Source organism: Alosa pseudoharengus, unplaced genomic scaffold (assembly GCF_046254945.1).
Source record: "Alosa pseudoharengus isolate Yale_2024_CS ecotype anadromous, Long Island Sound unplaced genomic scaffold, YU_APseudo_1.1 YU_APseudo_1.1_scf_2, whole genome shotgun sequence".
Classification (NCBI taxonomy): Eukaryota; Metazoa; Chordata; class Actinopteri; order Clupeiformes; family Clupeidae; genus Alosa; species Alosa pseudoharengus.
In genome coordinates this window covers 15708298-15726125 of record NW_027468663.1, presented here as the reverse complement: position 1 = coordinate 15726125, position 17828 = coordinate 15708298, and the positions used below count along the sequence as shown (strand labels likewise).

The 17828-nt window shown below is 38.7% G+C and overlaps 2 protein-coding genes across 9 annotated transcripts; one reads left to right on the top strand and one right to left on the bottom strand.

Moving 5' to 3' along the window:
* Nucleotides 1-36: 36 nt before the first annotated feature.
* Nucleotides 37-17460, bottom strand: LOC143133952 (CD48 antigen-like). 6 transcript variants are annotated; one of them, XR_012988570.1, is made up of 9 exons: nucleotides 17292-17460; nucleotides 16712-17032; nucleotides 16362-16634; nucleotides 15597-15725; nucleotides 15393-15466; nucleotides 15127-15217; nucleotides 6083-6226; nucleotides 4387-4415; nucleotides 1677-1721 (listed from the first exon to the last, which is right to left on the bottom strand). XR_012988570.1 is itself a non-coding variant. In XM_076293946.1 (8 exons), the coding sequence occupies exons 1-8, from the start codon at nucleotides 17332-17334 to the stop codon at nucleotides 1547-1549; spliced, it is 1101 nt and encodes a 366-aa protein (XP_076150061.1). In that variant the 5' UTR covers nucleotides 17335-17460; the 3' UTR covers nucleotides 37-1546. The 6 variants fall into 6 exon arrangements, 4 of the variants coding, with proteins under 4 accessions (XP_076150061.1, XP_076150064.1, XP_076150062.1 ...); XR_012988571.1 differs by having other exon boundaries at nucleotides 15161-15217; XM_076293946.1 differs by lacking the exon at nucleotides 6083-6226 and having other exon boundaries at nucleotides 37-1721; nucleotides 15161-15217.
* Nucleotides 3163-7581, top strand: LOC143133953 (twitchin-like). Of its 3 annotated transcripts, XM_076293952.1 has the most exons (5): nucleotides 3163-4547; nucleotides 5211-5311; nucleotides 6206-6541; nucleotides 6668-6962; nucleotides 7049-7581. In XM_076293952.1, the coding sequence occupies exons 3-5, from the start codon at nucleotides 6238-6240 to the stop codon at nucleotides 7155-7157; spliced, it is 708 nt and encodes a 235-aa protein (XP_076150067.1). In that variant the 5' UTR covers nucleotides 3163-4547; nucleotides 5211-5311; nucleotides 6206-6237; the 3' UTR covers nucleotides 7158-7581. The 3 variants fall into 3 exon arrangements, with proteins under 3 accessions (XP_076150067.1, XP_076150065.1, XP_076150066.1); XM_076293950.1 differs by lacking the exons at nucleotides 3163-4547; nucleotides 5211-5311 and adding an exon at nucleotides 5327-5766; XM_076293951.1 differs by lacking the exons at nucleotides 3163-4547; nucleotides 5211-5311 and adding an exon at nucleotides 5328-5766 and having other exon boundaries at nucleotides 6668-6928.
* Nucleotides 17461-17828: the final 368 nt, after the last annotated feature.

The following is a 17828-nucleotide window of genomic DNA, read 5'->3' as shown; positions in this document are numbered from 1 at the left end:
TAAGGCTGTCAAGAAGTCATGGTTGTACATTCATAGTAAAAGTGAATGTAAATATCACTTTATTAATTGAAACAAAGGTTGATAAAATTCTACATGAGGGTTCAAATACATACATCTCAGCTGACAACAATATTCAAATATTGAAATATTCAAACATTAAAATAAAACAAAGATTGGTCAAACTCTACATGAGGGTTAAAATACATATCGGAACGTCACCTATTACAACCTGTCTCCTATTTCCAACGTCTTACGTGTATGTGTCACTTAATATTCATTTTTATACAAACCAAGACGGCAGATTCCTAAAGAAGCGCAAGCACCCACACCGTAAGTGTATCTAAATTAGCTATGTACCAAAAATGACATTTTACCATGACTCGAAGAGCTGTAACAGTGTTGTAAGAGCTCCAGTGGAATTTTGATTTGCGACAAAAATTCTTGGTCTAACCGTTGATAACCGTGTGAAAGGGCAGCACTAAACTCTGGGCGTGGTAAACAAAATCAATATTTCAGGCAGTAAAAGCCCGGGTAAGAACCAAAGCAGATTTTGTTAAAATCTACACACCTATGGCTACTGAAAAATGTAAGGTTCATTTATCTAATGTTATTTTGAAGTATTAAAAAATATCGTTTTAGAATTTTCGAACGAAAGGTGCGGTAATAGGTGCTTTTACGATACATCTCAGCTGACAACAATGTTCAAATTTTGAAATACTCAAACATTAAAATTTTCCTTTTTCAAAAAAAAAACAAATGCCAAATATTCCTCCTATCTGGTCACCGGTTACTTCACAGTTCAGTCACATCAATCCCCCCGTCCCCCTCCTTGTGTTCCTCGTCCAGGGCAACCGACGTCAGCTCCTCTTCTGCTTCTGTCTTTCTCTCCCTCTCTTCACTGTTCCCGTCTTCCTCCTGTCTCTGTCTGGCTCGTTCCCGGAGATCCGTGCCTTCCAGACTTGAATAGTCATCAGAAGAGTCGCCATCCTCCTCTCTCTGGTCCCCTTCCTCCTCCTCCTCATCATCATCTTCCTGGCTGCTTCTCTGTACCTTCCTGCCTCCTGCTGCATCGTTGTTCTCATTCATCTCCTCCTCCTCTCCCCCCTCCTCATTCTCCATCCGTTTCTGAGGCCACAGACTTACACCTAGACATCCCTCAATCGCCGTGACAACTCTCCTCAGTTGCCCCTGCAGGCCGGTGGAGAAGCGACGGGCGGCATCCCCTACTCTGCCCTTCTGCCGGGTCGTCCACCTGAAGACGATCACCAAGACAACCAAAAGCACTAGCACAATAACTACCAGCACCACGGCCGTGCCAGCTCCCCCTCTTTCTGAGGTCTGAGCCTTTGTGGTAGTAGTAGTTGCTGTGGTAGTAGTTGTTGTGGTAGAAGTTTCTGTGGCAGTAGTTACTCCGGCAGGAGTAATGGTTCTGGGATTGTTTGTTGTTGTAGTCACCTGGGTTTTGGAGGCCCTCGCCGGCTCTATAGTGGAATGGTTGGATTCTTGGGTCCTGTTATTGGGGTTAATAATGGAGGGTAATGTGTTATTAGTTGTATTGTTGTGAGTTTCTGAACTGCCTGAGGGTTGTATTAAGTTGACTGCTGGTGTTCGTGACAGATTGGTGGTGGTTGGTGTGGTGACAGGTAGAGCTTGGAGGGCAGACAGGGTCAGAAGGAAGAATAGACTCAACCAGCTTAAAGAAATGATGGGCTTCATTATATCTGAAAGAGGAGAAGAAAAATATGAATTGCAGATTACAAATATATAAATATATTTATGTATTTTTTTAAAACACCTTGTTGGAAAACTACTTCTGAAAACGTATAAAGACTAAATTGCGGTTAGACATCATTATCAGTGTTCTGATGCAGTGACTTCCCCTGTTAGCTTAACCTCTCCCCTTAAGAGCTAAGTGAGCAGGTGAGCAAACCACAATAAGGAAACATGCCGTGGGCTGCATTCCAGATGGGCTTAGGCAGAGACTTTTTTAATGAGAAGACACAGCACTCAAAGAATCATCTATGCATGGGGTTAGTTTGTAACATCAATATGGCAGTAGTCTACACATATCCCACCCCTTCCTGTATGCCTCTTCATTCACTTGAATAGGAAAATAGCTGCCTGATTAACTGCCCGCAGTGTGTTACCAAGAGGGCTGAGTGGGGGGACTTGCCCATAAGGACTATGGCTTAGGTCTGTGTGCAGCTGACTTAACGTCTAACGCATGGGTGTCAGGCCTGTGGGCCAGATCAGGCCCGTCAGCAGGTTTCATACAGGCTCCCCCCAGATATTTTGGTATTCGCATCCAGTTGTCTTCAACAATGTCTAATAAAAAATATCTATGATTTAATAACTGATTAAACCTAACACTACAAACCATCCTCAGGAAGGAAGAAGAGGCCGAAAAAACTGAAAAAAGTCGGGTATTTCAAGAGAGAACGAGCAGTATATGACTGCAGTACATGATTTGTACTTGTTTGCTCATAAGTGGGCATAGTAAAGGAGTATATCATCAAACAACACTGATACCCATGCAGAAAAATGATAATGACAATGATGGCCCCCACAACATCTCATTTCAACAAATCCGGCTCACTGCCTAATATGAGTTTGACATCCCCTTTCCTTTTCATTAAAATAAATATAATAACTGATGATAAATGATGATGGTGTTTAAATTAACCGTTGTGGTTTACATTCAACAGGTCAGCAATGACGTTTTCTGCACATTTCTGCCATCAGTCTGCACTTAGCATTCCTGTACAGACTACAGAGTTGAGGCGTAGCCAGAGACTTTCTAATGAGGAGACACAGCACTCAAAATACCCTCCATAGAAATGCATGGGGCTAGTTTGTAACACATATCACACCCCTTCCTCGGCAAAACGTCGACATGTGAATACATTGAGCCAATCATATGGTGTGTTGTGAAGACATCTTGCCGATCATGTGTTGTGAACTCGCCGCTGGAGCAAGATTGGTGTTGTGAAGCCTTGCGCTCACGCATTTCTACTGAATAGGATGCCCGATTAGTGCCCAAAAAGCGTTGCTATATGGCCGCCGAGTGGAGGGACTTGCCTAAAATTACTTTTGCGTAGCTATAGCGGATTAAGAGCAGAATAAAGGCAGAGAAATATCATCACCCCCTACTGGTTTCATTCCTAACCCTGAGTGAAGTGAATGTGATTCTCCATAGAGATGTTTTTAGAAAAATAATTTCGCAGTTCACGTCAAAAAGTTAATGGATTGGCCTCCATATGATAAGCTTTGGGGTAATGTCTATTGATTCTGCTGGCCATACTTTTTTTTTAGCCTCAGCATATTGAATTAGTGTCTCAAGACTATGACTTCAGAGTTTTGAACTTAACTTGTGGCTTCCATATCAGAAGACCAAGGAAACTATTAAAGGAATAACGTCTAAAGATGTACAGGTCACAGCAGCAACCAGTCTTGCCTTTTTTGAGTACAAGTGAACACACCTACACAAACACACACAGGAAGTGGCTTCTTTGCTGTTCCATCTGCAAAGCAAGACAGGAAATAAAAAGTGCACATGGCACGCCTACCGTCATTCACATCCACTGTTGCAATGTCTTCGGTGGAACAATATGTCTTCAAATACCATATCATAGTCTTTATTTGAGTGCTGATTTAAGGCACTTGTGGGGGTTTATACCTGCATATTTTAGGAGACTACTGGCAGAATGCAAGCAAACACGATTTGAGACGAGTATGGCTAGATATGGTTCACTCCTCTACTTTTTTCCTGCTCAACCCACACATGCCAAAATCAAGAAAAGAATGTTTATTTCCCTCTGCTGTATATGTATTCTCCATGTTGTGTTTTGTGTACAGATTCATCACACAATCTCTTCACTGGTTAATCACTACAACTGTCACTATGACCAGACTAACGGCAAACCTCAAACACAAGCACATGGTCTGCTATAAGCTACAGAACAGGATATTGATATAGATAAAAAAAAAGATGTCACCACAGAGACATGGCCTGTGGTGGTCAACAAACACAGGTCAGAGTGCACACTACCAGAAGAACTGATAACCTCAGAGACAAAAAAAGATGCTGCTGAGGCTGTGATAATTATCAAAGCTTTCTGTGTCAGAACGCTAAAACCATTCCACACAAATGTTGTGTGTAGTTATTTTAAACATGTAAATATTACCTAGAACATGTAATATTAAAATTGGAAACCTAAGGTTCCTGAAGACGTGTTCATTGATGGATATTAAAATGGGAATAGGGAAAGAAATGCAATAAAACAATCCTTCAGAGACAAAATGTAATGTTTAGCAAACAGAGTGAACTAAAAGATGCTCAGTGCTTTACGGAAAGATAGGATAATAAATGTAAATTTGTGTACTCACCTTACTGCTGCTTGTTTTACTACTCTGAACTTCAGGGGGGTGGGGAAACAATTAAACCGCCAGAATTTTGAAGGAGCAAGTCAGCCCAGGGCAAATAGATGCAGAAAAGAGAGCAAGGAAGACAGTAGGTGGGAGGGGTAAAAAAGGAAGATAAAACGTGGGTGAGAAAAAGACTTTGAAGCCTCTTATGCCAATTGAAGGTTTTTCAGCTGCTGTCATGACATTGTCTTATATGTCTGATTGATACTGTCAAGTATTTTAATGTAGGCTGTTAAATTAAATTACTGTTCATTCAACATACGTATATATACCTTCTAGATACTCCTTCTTCAATGTATTGTGTGTATACATACACACACGTGCAGACACACATTATGCATAGACTGTTACTCAATGGTGTAACAGATATGTGAAGAAGAGAGGGTGAAAAGCTTAAATGTGAACTTAGTTTACAGGATAAGCAAGAACCATTCCACCACATCCTGTGTTCACTGACAGCACAGAGGCCATCATTTTCACAGTAAACTCATTTAAATTGCTATTTGTGTAACATTTGTGTTGGTCTATTTATGAGCCTTATGATACCTACATACTGTTGTGTGTCTACAGCCTCTTTTTGTGAATGTCAATGTCATAATAAAAACAAGGGTCTTTGCTGACTCCTGAGTATTTAAAAACAAATGCAACTGTAAGTATACAAAATAAATATACTGTATCTAGGATGAGTGGGTCATTTGAATGTTCAGTATGTGTGTGAGGGTGTGAGATATTTTCTGAAAAACATGTCCATCTCTACCATCACACAAATTTCTATTCCAAACCAGGCGGCGGTGAGCTCCAGTTCAGAGAGGGGGCACTTTCCCGAACTCTGCTGGCCAATCAGAGATGTAACTGAAGCCCCCGTATGACCCCCAAAGCTGATACGGTATGGTTTTGAACTACCATACTAAATTAAATAGCACTACAGTTACGGTGGTCAAATTGGTTTCTGACTTCTTTTACATAGGATCCTTAGTAGCATTTCTGTCCCAGTGAACTCCTTATATAACCCTTAACTGAATTGCCATAGACTTGCTGTTCAACCCTGTCTACATCTGTATACCACAAGTACATCTGACACCTGTCGAAGAAAGTGTAATGTACATGTTATGTTAGTTACACCTTTCAAATGCTCTTCTCAAAGACAGACTTTGTGGTGATTTAGTTCCCTTTTAGCATTCTCATTTTCCATTAACAGTCTGAGTGATGGAGGAGAATAGCCCCACTTCCTCAAACACCTCAACTTAAACTTGCACTTAGAATGAATAGGCTGTATTATATGCAACCATCACGTCACAGAGATGCTTCGTGTCACTCTGGCTCTCCTGTCTTTTGCTACAGGTAAAGGATTTGGTTTGATTTTATATTTTACTTCTGAAATACAGAACTGAGGCAAAAAGAAAATAGATTTTGAAACTTTAATTCATTAATTCATATCAATTTGTATCACAGCAACAAATTTAGTGACATTATGAACATGTTAACCTTAGAATACAACTCAAAACATATCAATCTGGACCACTTTCATTCTTTCATATATTCAGATATTTAATATATGTGAATAGATGGATCTGGTTTGAGGATGGTTTTCACATTTAAATTACTGTTTGTTTTCATATAAGTGAATAGAAAGCTTGAAGGGATTCACAAAACATACATGTGAAATTTCCATGACCTCTTTCTGACCTCCCACGCAGTGGAGTGGACAGGCTATTGTGATTTCCGCTCAAACCCAACCTGGTTCTCATTCCTGTGGTTTGTTTTCATATTCTGTTTCCAGCTCTGCTGCCTACTTTGGAATCTGAAGAACAGATGATGAAGATCAGGGAAGGCGAGAGCTTCACTTTTCACACATCTGCACACAAGAAGGTTCAGTTAGATGACCAGGTTCTTTGGTCATATGGTCATCTGAATCCAAGCACTCTGATAGCCCAGATTTACCAGATGGACATAAATACAGAGCTCAGTGAGAGATTCAGGGACAGACTGCAGCTGGACAAAGAAAGAGGATGTTTGACCATCAGGAATGCCACAGCCAAAGACTCAGGAATCTATCGCGTTGATGTAACAGGTGGAGGGTTTTCAAACGTCACGTGGTTTCAGTGTGCAGTTTATGGTGTGTCTTAAATGTTTTCCTTTCCACTATTTCTCTGAACATGTAAGCAGATGCTTACCAGTCATGGGTTAACTTCTCATGGCAAGACAGCTTGTGTTTGCCAATAGTTTCTCTTTGCCCATGCAGCTCCAGTCTCCAAGCCTGTCTTGAGCACCATACCAGGGAATCAATCAATCATCAGGCCATCGGCTGTTTTAGTGGAGTGCTTTGTGGAGAATGGGAGAGAGGTCACCCTATCCTGGTACAGAGGGAATGAGCTGCTGAACAAGACCAGCAGTCCAGACATCAACATCACTCTCAGGCTCCCCCTGGTGGTTGAAGAGCAGGACACCACTGTCTACACCTGTGTGGCTGCTAATCCAGTCAACAACCAAACAGTCCTACTAGGTACAGAGGACCTCCTTCTACACACAACACACAGGTACAGCTTGTAGTGCAGCACAAAAATGCAATGATAGAAAAAACATTCACTGCATGTTCCTTGTTCTCTCTGTTCCGCTCTCTCAGGTGGAAAGTGTTCTCAGTGCTGCGACGCTATTGTGGTGCGCCTGGTGCTATCTGCCCTGGTAACTGTGGTCATGGCTGCCCTGCTGGTGGAGCACTTCAGAGGCAGTGAATCAGATGGTATAGTCTATTTGACATAATAATTCAAAGATGCTAAATAAGAATTCAAATATTTGCTAAATAAATCAATAAGTACACTGGCATTGATGTCTCCTGACAGGAAATCAAAACATCCAATCAGTGCTCTCTGATTACTGGAACTGCTACAATAAGAGTTTCCAGATAGTCTCTAGACATGCTGTGAACTTATTTCTGCCTTTTAAAATCAATCATAATCAACCTACAGGGCTGTACTAAGACCATTACTACTGATATGTTTATAGCAGGGTGCATCATTGGTCTTGGTTTTTGGTCTAACAAAACAAAGCCAACAGGTTCTGTTATCACTCACTTTTACATATCCTCTGTTATTGTTATAAATTCTTATGTAAAGCATTTGTGTAATAATGAATAATAAACAGCCTTTATTTTTGCAATCAGATTGGGTAATTCCGTTAGATATGTGCTGACGGGTAATCAACATACAGCGTATCTATGTTGCACCGAATATAGGGCAACAGCTACTTTATGTCATCCGTATAGCACACAAGGCGGTGACTTCCTGTTTGGTTTTAAATGTAGCCATGGTGCAGGTTTCATGCAGATCGCATGAACAAGTCTTACAAACCTATCAGGAGCCACAGAGAAGAGACATCTGAGAAGAGCTGGTACTTTCCATATTGTGGTGTGTGCCTTTTCTGAACCAGGGACTGTTACATTGCATTTAAGCCCTTTGTTTAGCTAGTTTATTTTAGTTTGACATGGCAACAGTTTACATTCTACATTGAAAACAAGGAAACAGTTGTCAGTGGTCAGAACTGTTTTGCAAACATTAAAATTATAGGCACCCACAGGAATAATTATTTATCATCCACAAAACTCCACTCCAATCCACAGTAACTCTCCAAATAGTGTTGCTACATATTTGTTATCCCCTGTGATAGGCTAATATGGGCTGCACAAAGACAGTGTGACTGAATAAACATTAAATCATAATTCAATAAATTATTGAATCCAAGATGTTTTAAGCAACTGCCATATTGCTACACTGACATACTGTGTAATTTCTCAATAAAAAAATAAAGTAATCTTCAGTTATTATAATCTGTCTAAAGGTATAACATGACCTTATAAATGTCTTATTTAAAGAGGCATAAACTGTTTCCCACCATGATATGAATCATCAAATTACTGTGTATCCAACCACAGGATATAAGGGACCGCTGTGCCGTTTTTTTTTTTTTAATCTACAGGAAGTCTCGAGTGCACAGCTGGCACTAAGACCCTGGTCTCAGTTGCCTTGTCAGATTAAGTACAGCGGAAAGTATTTCAATTGTGTTATTTCGTGTCACATCAGTACAAATTTGTCTGACCTAACTATTCACATGATGAAACTGTTTGCACTGGCTACAGAAATACAATATTAACACATCAACACAAATATACTGACATCAACTGAGCAATGTCAATGTGCGGTCTTGCGATATGTGTACCCACTGCAAACAGGGTGAAAGAAAAGTAGACCATCATCTCCCCTCTCTGTTATGTCCTGTGTTATAACTTGTGTAAGAAGTAAGCCTCTAAGAAAACAAAAACACATACCCGGTATATGAGAGAACATGAATAACAATAAACATGCGAAAACAGTACTCTATCATTGGGACTGTTTGCCTGTCCTCTGTAAGTAATTTGTCAGGAAGTAGAGATTTCAAAAATTGCAGGAAATGTGACTTGTCTTTGTGTTAATCTCAGGAACAAAAAACGTTGTGAGTAAACAGTATGTGTCTAGATATGTATCTTTTCCCCTGTGTTGCTCCTTGACTTAAGAGTGCTTAACCAGCTTGGGGTGGTGAGGAGGTTCAAGTATATGTCAACGAAAATACCAGCTTGATTTTATATTTTATATTTTTATATAAATATATATATATTGTGTGTTGATGAGGTTGTGTGATCAGGGGTAGGACCTTTAGCAAAATGTTTTTCGAACACTAGAATCAGCTAGTAAAAACAGTTCACTGTGTGTCATCATAGTCACCAACACTATGTGTTAAATAAGCTGTTTTGATGCCATTTGTGAGATCAAAGGAATGTACATTCTAAGTCAACCACAGCGGCTGCAGCACAACTCATGGTTCATGAACATATTAATAAAGTTGAGACAAGACCCTTTGGAGTTTTCAGGTTCAACACTGCATTTATGTATGGACTTAACATTCACAACATTACAGTTTTTCTCAGTCGCTTTGGTGCTTTTTTCAGATCAGAATGAAAATTCTCATAACTATTAGTTCAACCTCCACAACATTTAGTCATTTGTGCACATCATAGTAGCAATTTATCCTTCCTCTGAACAAATTGCAAATACTTTTGGACATGTATCAGTTGCTTTCATACAATTCTCTGCTGTTTTTTAACATTATCATTTGCTTATGTCATGTCAGTCAAAATGAACTATACTTATGAATGCTGAATAGTCGTTCACAATAAAACTAATAGTCTTCATTTCATTGCTTGAGTCATTACATACAAAATTGTTGAACTAGTTATCAAATTATGTCACAATGCTGTAGAATTGCAAAGAGCATACAGTAAAAATGTACGTATTCAGTGTCTTGTACTCACTTACTCACCTAACTACAGCAATGTGTAACTTTACTGTAGTTTTCAAATGGCTGTACAAGTACTGTATAGTGCTGTCTTGAGCATGTTCAGGTAGTGTCACCGAGTTCTGACCTTTTTTTGCATTGGAAAACACTGAGAGAACTGTCATAATGAAAACATGACAAAGCCATTTGACTATCTTGTTCATAAACGATGGTGTCAAGACTTCTCATTTTGATGACACTGACAGTTTCATTGACATGAATACCTGCTTTTGAGGAATGGACTATCCATTTTAAGCAAGTGACGTGCTTTTGCAGGTCATCCACTAGGTTTTGCAGTTTGCACTAATTGTTTTGAGAATTGCACTAACTGCTGTGCAAATGTTAATAGTGATGTGAGAAAAGCACCAAAGCGACTGAGAAAAACTGTAACATACATTAGTATGGATAAACAAATTGTACAATTTTTTTTCTCAGTCGGGACAAAAGCCCTGTCTGGGAATCTTACATTAAAATACAAAAATATAAGTTGAATTTGTTACATAAGTAACAGAACTACCGAATGTGTAAATGAAATACAGGACTGTGGACCCCAAATACACCAAATTTAGAGTAGCACAAAGAGAAAAGCAAAAGGTTTAAGTTCATAATTATCAAATGTCTAGCCTGCACAGCGAACTAATGTAGTAAGAAATTGTGGCCTTAAAGGTGTTCCCCATATATGTGTGTGCTATATTCATCCATTTAGTCTTTTGGTGTGCTCTGTGAACATGTTAAAGAGGGAAATGCTGCTGTAAGCAGAAAGTAGAAGGAGAGATTTATGTGGAATGCCATGTTCAAGGTGTTGAAATCATGCTGCTTGTGTGTGCCTTAGAGAAGGACGGCCAGGCCTCTGCTCCGGCGGGCTGGCGCCCAAGACCTTATTTACTGTCTTGGGGTCAATCTTGACTGGATTCCATAGATGTCGGTCGTTAGGGGATACAAACTTATAGATATGGTCAACTGCTTGAGTAACCAGGGGCCTCATTTATAAAGCGTTCTTACGCACAGATTTGATCTTAGACCGTGCGTAGCCTACGCTCAAATCCATGCCAACGCTCAGATTTATAAAACCGTCTTTGACGTGGAAAACTGCTTATCTCCACGTCAGGTTCAAACTTGATGTACGACCATTTCCTTGTGGTAATGCCGGGGTAGGCCTACTGCAAGTAATCTGAGGTCTAAGTGCGATGCATTTTCAAAATTCCAAGACCAACGATCTCATGTCTTTCTTTGCCATGCATGATCAATATCAGAAGATTTTTAAAGACGTTTTTGGACGCAGCTTAATTCATGGTTTGGCATAAAACTGCTAATGAGAACTATAGCCCACTTAAGAAAGTGAAAAAACATATAGCTTAGGCTACTTATTTCATAATATCTAAAAAAAAACACCAAGACCTAGGGGAGAACTGGTACAATTGTAACAGCGGTACAAATGTAACAGTGTTTTATTCTCAAGATATGGTGTACTACGGAAACGGAAACAGACACATATCATGTAATTATGTATAATCTTACAGCCATCCAAATATGAATGGTCTACTATAAATACGACCAGAGATATTAAGCAAAAAGGTGCAAAATTCAAGCATCGCGATTTTTTATTTATTTTTTAACCGCAACTGTTTGTTCAAGTTTGCTTCGTGAAATTTCAGCGTGTGGACTTCAATAGCATGTCATTCATATCTTCAATCCCTCTGTTTCAAGTTAATATGAGTGCCATTTGATTTATATAGTCACAGCAAATGCAATTAAATGAAAATAAAAACATGACCTGTGCGGGTCAGTTGTAACACCAGTCTCTATGGCAAAATGAACTGATTTTATCGCGCATGCGCGAACATTCTCATTGCGAGTTATGGATTATGATTTTTGTGCTGCGACCACCCAATTAAAGTTCACACAGCAACTTGAAATATCACTGTTGGACCAAATGCTTCAGACATGTAAGAAATAAGCAGTTTATCAACTTTACTGGTTTTATCAAGTGGATATGTACGAGCCCTAAAGGTGTCATTGCAAGGTATTTTTTGGTATATCCAGAAAGCGCGGGCTCATTTTACTAAATTGTGCACTCATTTTACTAAATTGTGCTCTCAATTTAGTAAATCGTGCACATGATTTAGTAAAACCTGCGTACGATTTAGTCAATTGTGCGCACGATTTAGTGAATTGTGCGCTCATTTTACTAAATTGTGCTCTCATTTAAATTGTTGTAAATTGAGCGCACAATATAATAAAACGTGCGCACAATTTACTAACTTGTGCGCACGTTTTACTAAATTGAAAGCACAATTTAGTAAAATGAGCACACTATTTAGTAAAACGTGCGCACAATTTACTAAATCGTGTGCACGTTTTACTAAATCATGCGCACGATTTACTAAATTGAGAGCACAATTTAGTAAAACGTGTGCACGATTTAGTAAAATGAGTGCACATTCTCTCGATACACAAAAATATCTTGCAGTGACACCTCCTGGGCTCCATAGATATGGCCAAAATAAGCATAAAGGTTATTGTGAGCTAGCATAACACCGTAACATATGGTCTGCAATGGCTAATCAATAATGCAATAAATTAGCTGTAACAGTCATACATTTGGAGTTTTTTTGTTGATTTTATATGAAAAGAGATGCTCTTTGTTTAACCCAGCAGTGTTTTGTGTTAAAATATGTTATAGGATTCATGATTTTAGCACTGTTACATTCATGACGCTATACTGTTACAACTGTACCGCACTTTTTTATGGCTGCGTCAAGGTTGTAATAAAGGTACATGTTAAATTATTGACAAACTATAACATATTTTTTAAATTCTGTTTCAACTTTCATGGAGTAGACATGTACGACTCTGTTCTGGTCAAATTTCACATCTCTCAAGTCTATCGTCTTTGTGTAAATCGAGTTTGAATTGGAAAAATAAAAAAGTGTTACAATTTTGCCGGTTCTCACAAAAAAGGCATTCGAACAGTTTGATAAGGTTATTGTGCAGTATTGGGAATATAGGATAGGGGAGACCGGGGTTGGTTGTCACAATTTTTACTCATGCATGAATTGCTCATCTTCAAAAACTCTTTCAGCAGTAATTCCTACATGAAATGAAAGCTTGGGGTCTTGGCTTTAAATGTGTATAATTTTTACTTTTAGAATGTATTGTAACAGGGAGCAATTAACCATCAAAGACACTCTGACACAATGTGACAATCAACCCCATCACGGGGTTGGTTGTCACAGGGTAATGGGTTGGTTGTCCCTATAGAGTTTCAATGGGATTTCAGTGCTAAAATGGGATCTTAAAAAATGATGTATAACTTTTTAGTTTTTTAAGCTAGAAACTGCAAATACGTTTTAATATGAATACCACCCCTATGATAGTTGTCATCAATGCCCCTTATGTTTAAACAATGGGATTAAAGGAGGTGATCAGTTACTTGAATTGTCTACTGTGTTGAGAAATAAAATGAAAATAATTTTCAGTGCTAAAACCTCTTTATTATCATGTAAGTTGCAAACAAAGTTGCAAACACAGTGACAACTGTGTCACAGTGACAACAAACACATGTGACAACCAACCCCACGAGCTATGTGACAACCATCCCCAACTGACCTCTTGACAAAAATGTTAACCTAGCTGCCACATGGCTTTAACTTGATAGCAAAAATATGACTCAAAATAAAGCTACTACCTTTGGCTTTTTAATGAGTGTTTTGTTTTTGAACTACTAATATCCTACAAGCTCTCAATACAAAAACAACACCAACATGAAAATTTACTCTGACCCATGAAATTTAAAAATGTTCTCCTCACTTCAATGCTGTGTGTCTGCTCAGCAAAATTCCTAGTGCAAATGAGTAAGCTATCAAAGGGTAACAGTTTGATATCAAAATGTTACCACAGCATCACCTAGTGTGCCTGGAATAAGCAATCTATAAGCAATAAGCAATAAGCATCCTAATTTGCGCTCATAGGCCTATTCCCAGCTTCGTAACAGAAAGGTAATATTTGAATGTAAGCTATGTAGGCTATAGATATTTTATATCATATATAGCCTACACAACCAAGGGACGGAAGTTATCCCCTGAAAGCAGGGCATCTTCATATTTAGTGTTGCGTCGGAGTTGCGTAAAGAGGTGCAGAGCGCGCACCTGTTTGCTTTTTTTGACTGGCAGTGCCCAAGATCAGATGACAATACATGAGTTGAATAATGTAGGATAAAATATAAAGGTAAGCCTAAAGCAAACAATAAAGGACAATGTTTAAGCCACTGGACATTACTGAAAGAAAATGATAGCAAAGATATGCAGAATGAATGAATAATGACCGGCGAACTAGGCTACTTTTTCAGCAAAAACATAGCCTACCCTAAAAGAAACGTTAAGCCTACATGACATATCATGCTTATAATTTAGTCCTCTGTTTTGTAGGCTAAATCAGCATATTACCCTGGGTCATATTGGAAACGTACAGTAGCCTACTGTACCATAACATACAGGATTATATAGGCCTAGAGGTCTTTCCTTCATAAGCTAGGCCTACCCATTTTTTTTTCTTCTACAAAGTAGGCCTTAACATACTAAATGTTGATTATTCACATTACTGCAAGCAAAAGGAATGAAAGCGAGCAGAGGACAATGGACATGGATGCATACGATCTCTTTCCAGAAAGCTTTGCTGGAAAAAACATAATTAGTTAAGCTATTCAAACTGACGCATATAGGCTAGTTAACATCAGATGGCATACAGTAGGCTAGGCCTATACAATGTTTTCCATATATAATTTTACATAAGCTACAGCTTTTAGGCCATTGATTTCATTAAAACATATGCTACTGATATTGATGAGGGGGTGTTTACAAGGCGGAGACCTAAAACCATCTGGCTGCGTACATGTTGACGTTCATTTGTGATTTATAATGGGCACATCTGGAAGGGTGGCGTACGCACGTTTTTTTGTGCGTACGTTCGTTTTCTCTGAATCACACGTACGATCATTTCAGAAATTATCTAAGATCAATTGAAGGATGGTTTCTACGCAACACTTTTATAAATGAGGCCCCAGGTCGTAAAATGGTTTGCGTACCATTAATGGAGATGTCATGTCTTGTCTTGTCATGAGGGTATAAAAAGTGATTCCTTGTTTGTAACATCAGACTGCATCTGTTAGCAACACGACGTAGGTCTCCGGATTCCGTGAATAAAGCTCTCTGAGATTTTTGACTCTACTCCCGGCTGGCTGAGACTTAATTTCTCCAATCTCTAGACAAATTTCTGTTCCTACACTAACACAATGTGACTTACTTTTATATTATATTATATTATAATATAATCTCTCACCACCTCACAGAGTCTTAACATCTGAGTACACTACCATGTCATCTGAGCACTGCACCAACTTCTCTGTTTCAGTTTCTCTGGTGAATTCGATCTGTGAAGAGCACATGGGGAGATTTTATTTGCATAATACTGAGTTTCTAATAACCTCATTATTAAATTCACTAATAAACTAATAAACACATAACAGATATTAAATTATTTGGAAAAATCATGACAAAAATGAAATATACAGATATCTAACTTCCTCTTTGCAGCTATCAACTTACTTGCACATTGGGTTTTAATGCATTTCCCGGAATGTTGATATCAACATAGTTTATTTCTTCAACACTGTGGTCAGCTAAGAAATAGGAAAAGGTATGTAAGTTATTTCTTTGTTTGCATTATCATAGGCCTGGATATATCCATATAATTCACATAATGTATGGTATTTGTATTTGTTTATTTTGTATATAAGATGTTTCACTTGCCTTCAAACTTAATTACGGAGATTCTCTTTTGTATACAATATAATGCCATCACAAGGAGGCCAACCAGCAGAATTATGCATAGCCCTCCAAGGACTTGTAGGAATGTAGAACCTGTGGCAATGTCTAAAGCTGTGAAAGATGTAAAGAGCTTAGGTACCATGGAAACAGGATGCCATCAGTTCATATTTACTTAAGATGCCATGTTTTCTTGAAATGTCATTACCACAAGATAATGAATAATTTGTTTCTCAAGATAACAATGTATTTAATTCAATATCTCGATCGTATCTTTGACTTTGTCTTTGTCAATGTGAAGTCAAGCCAATATTCTGTCAGGCTATTACAAAATTTCCAATGTGGATATTCTAGCAAGGCAACCTAGCACCAAGCCTTGAGAAATGTGATGCAATAATTGATATAAGCTACTCCTGCTCCCCAGTCTACCCAGAATGAGGTTCTGTACAGCCTGCAGCATGCCACACATGGGCCATTTACTTTACTCATTGGAAAACAATTATCTTTTCCCTGAAAAGTCTAATTGTGTCATTACCTCACCCCGCATGTTTCGTTATCTCAAGATAAAGACAAACTCTCAAGATCTCTTAAAATAAATATAAAATGAAAATGGGGTTTAAATTTAAATGGGCTTACAGTGGGCTATGTCGAATTGTATTTACAGCATGACTTAACAAATAATTAGTAATGCTCCACAAACCATACGGCAAGAAAAATCATAAATGTTCTATGAATAGCTGCTTGACTTACCTTGGACACAGACCTCAGAAATGTTGAGTTGGATTGTTATATTGCTGACTGGATTAGAAGCCAAACAAGAGTAGGTGCCGTTATCTTCTTGCTCAGTCATCAGAGTGACAGTAGGGTCCGTCTTGTTATCTGGACCGCTGGTTTCGTTCAGCAGCTCATTCCCTTTGTACCAAGACAGGCTCATCTCACTGCCATTCTTCACATAGCACTCCACTGCACACTGAGAGGATTTCTGAGAAATTCCCCTTCTGAAGGTGGGAGACCTTACAGGAGCTAACAGAGATACAAGTCTAATTGGTGTAACTTTATTTATACAATTATACAGCAACATAACCCGAGGTTAGACTCACCGTACACAGAGAAGTTGAACTCCCAAGTGGACATGACTCCTTTTTTTAAGATTTGTAGTTTATATATGCCTGCATCATCAGAGTTAACAGATCTGATAGTGAGCGCTCCAGTCTGATTATCCAGCTGCAGTCTGCCTTTAAATGGGTCTGTATCATTTTTGTAGACATCTCCCTTTGTGGCTGGACTCTCCACTATCATTTTCCCTTCAAAAAGCCATGTGATCCTATCCTTGTTTCCAGTGTCTTGTGTCTGCAGAGTAACGGTATCTCCTTCCTTTCTTCTCACTGTGTGCTGAACAGCACTTGTCACACCTGGAGACACTTTAACATAACATAATCACATTTGTATTTATATGCAAAACATTCACCAATATACATACTCAAAAAGACACATCTCCATTCCTCCCACCTCTTGTTTGTGTATGTGTGTGTGTGTCTTTATTGAATACATTGAATTTATTGAATGAACATTTTGACAAAATGAAAGATCGTGAGCTGTTAGTTGATTGTTAGTATATTAAGACATTGCTTTTCTACAAAACTTTGCTTGTTCAAAGAGGAGTGTTCAACATTTACTCACCCTGAACGACGAAAAGAAAAAAGAAGAATACAGTTATCTGCATTATAACTGATAAGGTCACAAATCATTATCAAATACTCATAATGAGATAAAATAGCTTTTCAACACAAACAATGTGAAAAAATGAGGAGCAGACAATATCCACCGAGAGGACTTTGGCATGTCACCCAGTCACTCAGTATAGGCTGAGTAAAAGACTAGACTTGCTGATGTCACGTGTTGATGTCATCATCTTATCTGGGTTCTCGATAGACCTCTTCATAACTATAAGCACTCGCTTTGGTCAGCTAACGTGTCTTTAAATAAATAGCTGCTGTTGCATTGAAAGAGTGTTTGCTAAAGATGCAAGTGCAGGTGAAGATATGCAATAATGCAATTAACATTAATGCAATATGCATTAATGCAATTAGCCAGTGTCACACCTAATTCCTCATGTTATCAGATGCAACACTAATACGGGGCAGCCGTGGCCTACTGGTTAGCGCTTCAAACTCGTAACCGAAGGGTTGCCGGTTCTAACCTCGACCAGTAGGAACG

Excerpts from the sequence above, each read along its gene's own strand:
- LOC143133953 (XM_076293950.1), top strand. The coding sequence starts at position 5,727 with ATGCTTCGTGTCACTCTGGCTCTCCTGTCTTTTGCTACAG. Across the intron at positions 5,767-6,205 it reads TCTCCTGTCTTTTGCTACAG|CTCTGCTGCCTACTTTGGAA; the intron begins GTAAAGGATTTG and ends TTCTGTTTCCAG. Across the intron at positions 6,542-6,667 it reads GTTTCAGTGTGCAGTTTATG|CTCCAGTCTCCAAGCCTGTC; the intron begins GTGTGTCTTAAA and ends TTGCCCATGCAG.
- LOC143133952 (XM_076293946.1), bottom strand. The coding sequence starts at position 17,334 with ATGCAGATAACTGTATTCTTCTTTTTTCTTTTCGTCGTTCAGG. Across the intron at positions 15,218-15,392 it reads CATTAAAACCCAATGTGCAA|ATCGAATTCACCAGAGAAAC; the intron begins GTAAGTTGATAG and ends TGCTCTTCACAG. Across the intron at positions 1,722-4,386 it reads GTAAAACAAGCAGCAGTAAG|ATATAATGAAGCCCATCATT; the intron begins GTGAGTACACAA and ends CTCCTCTTTCAG.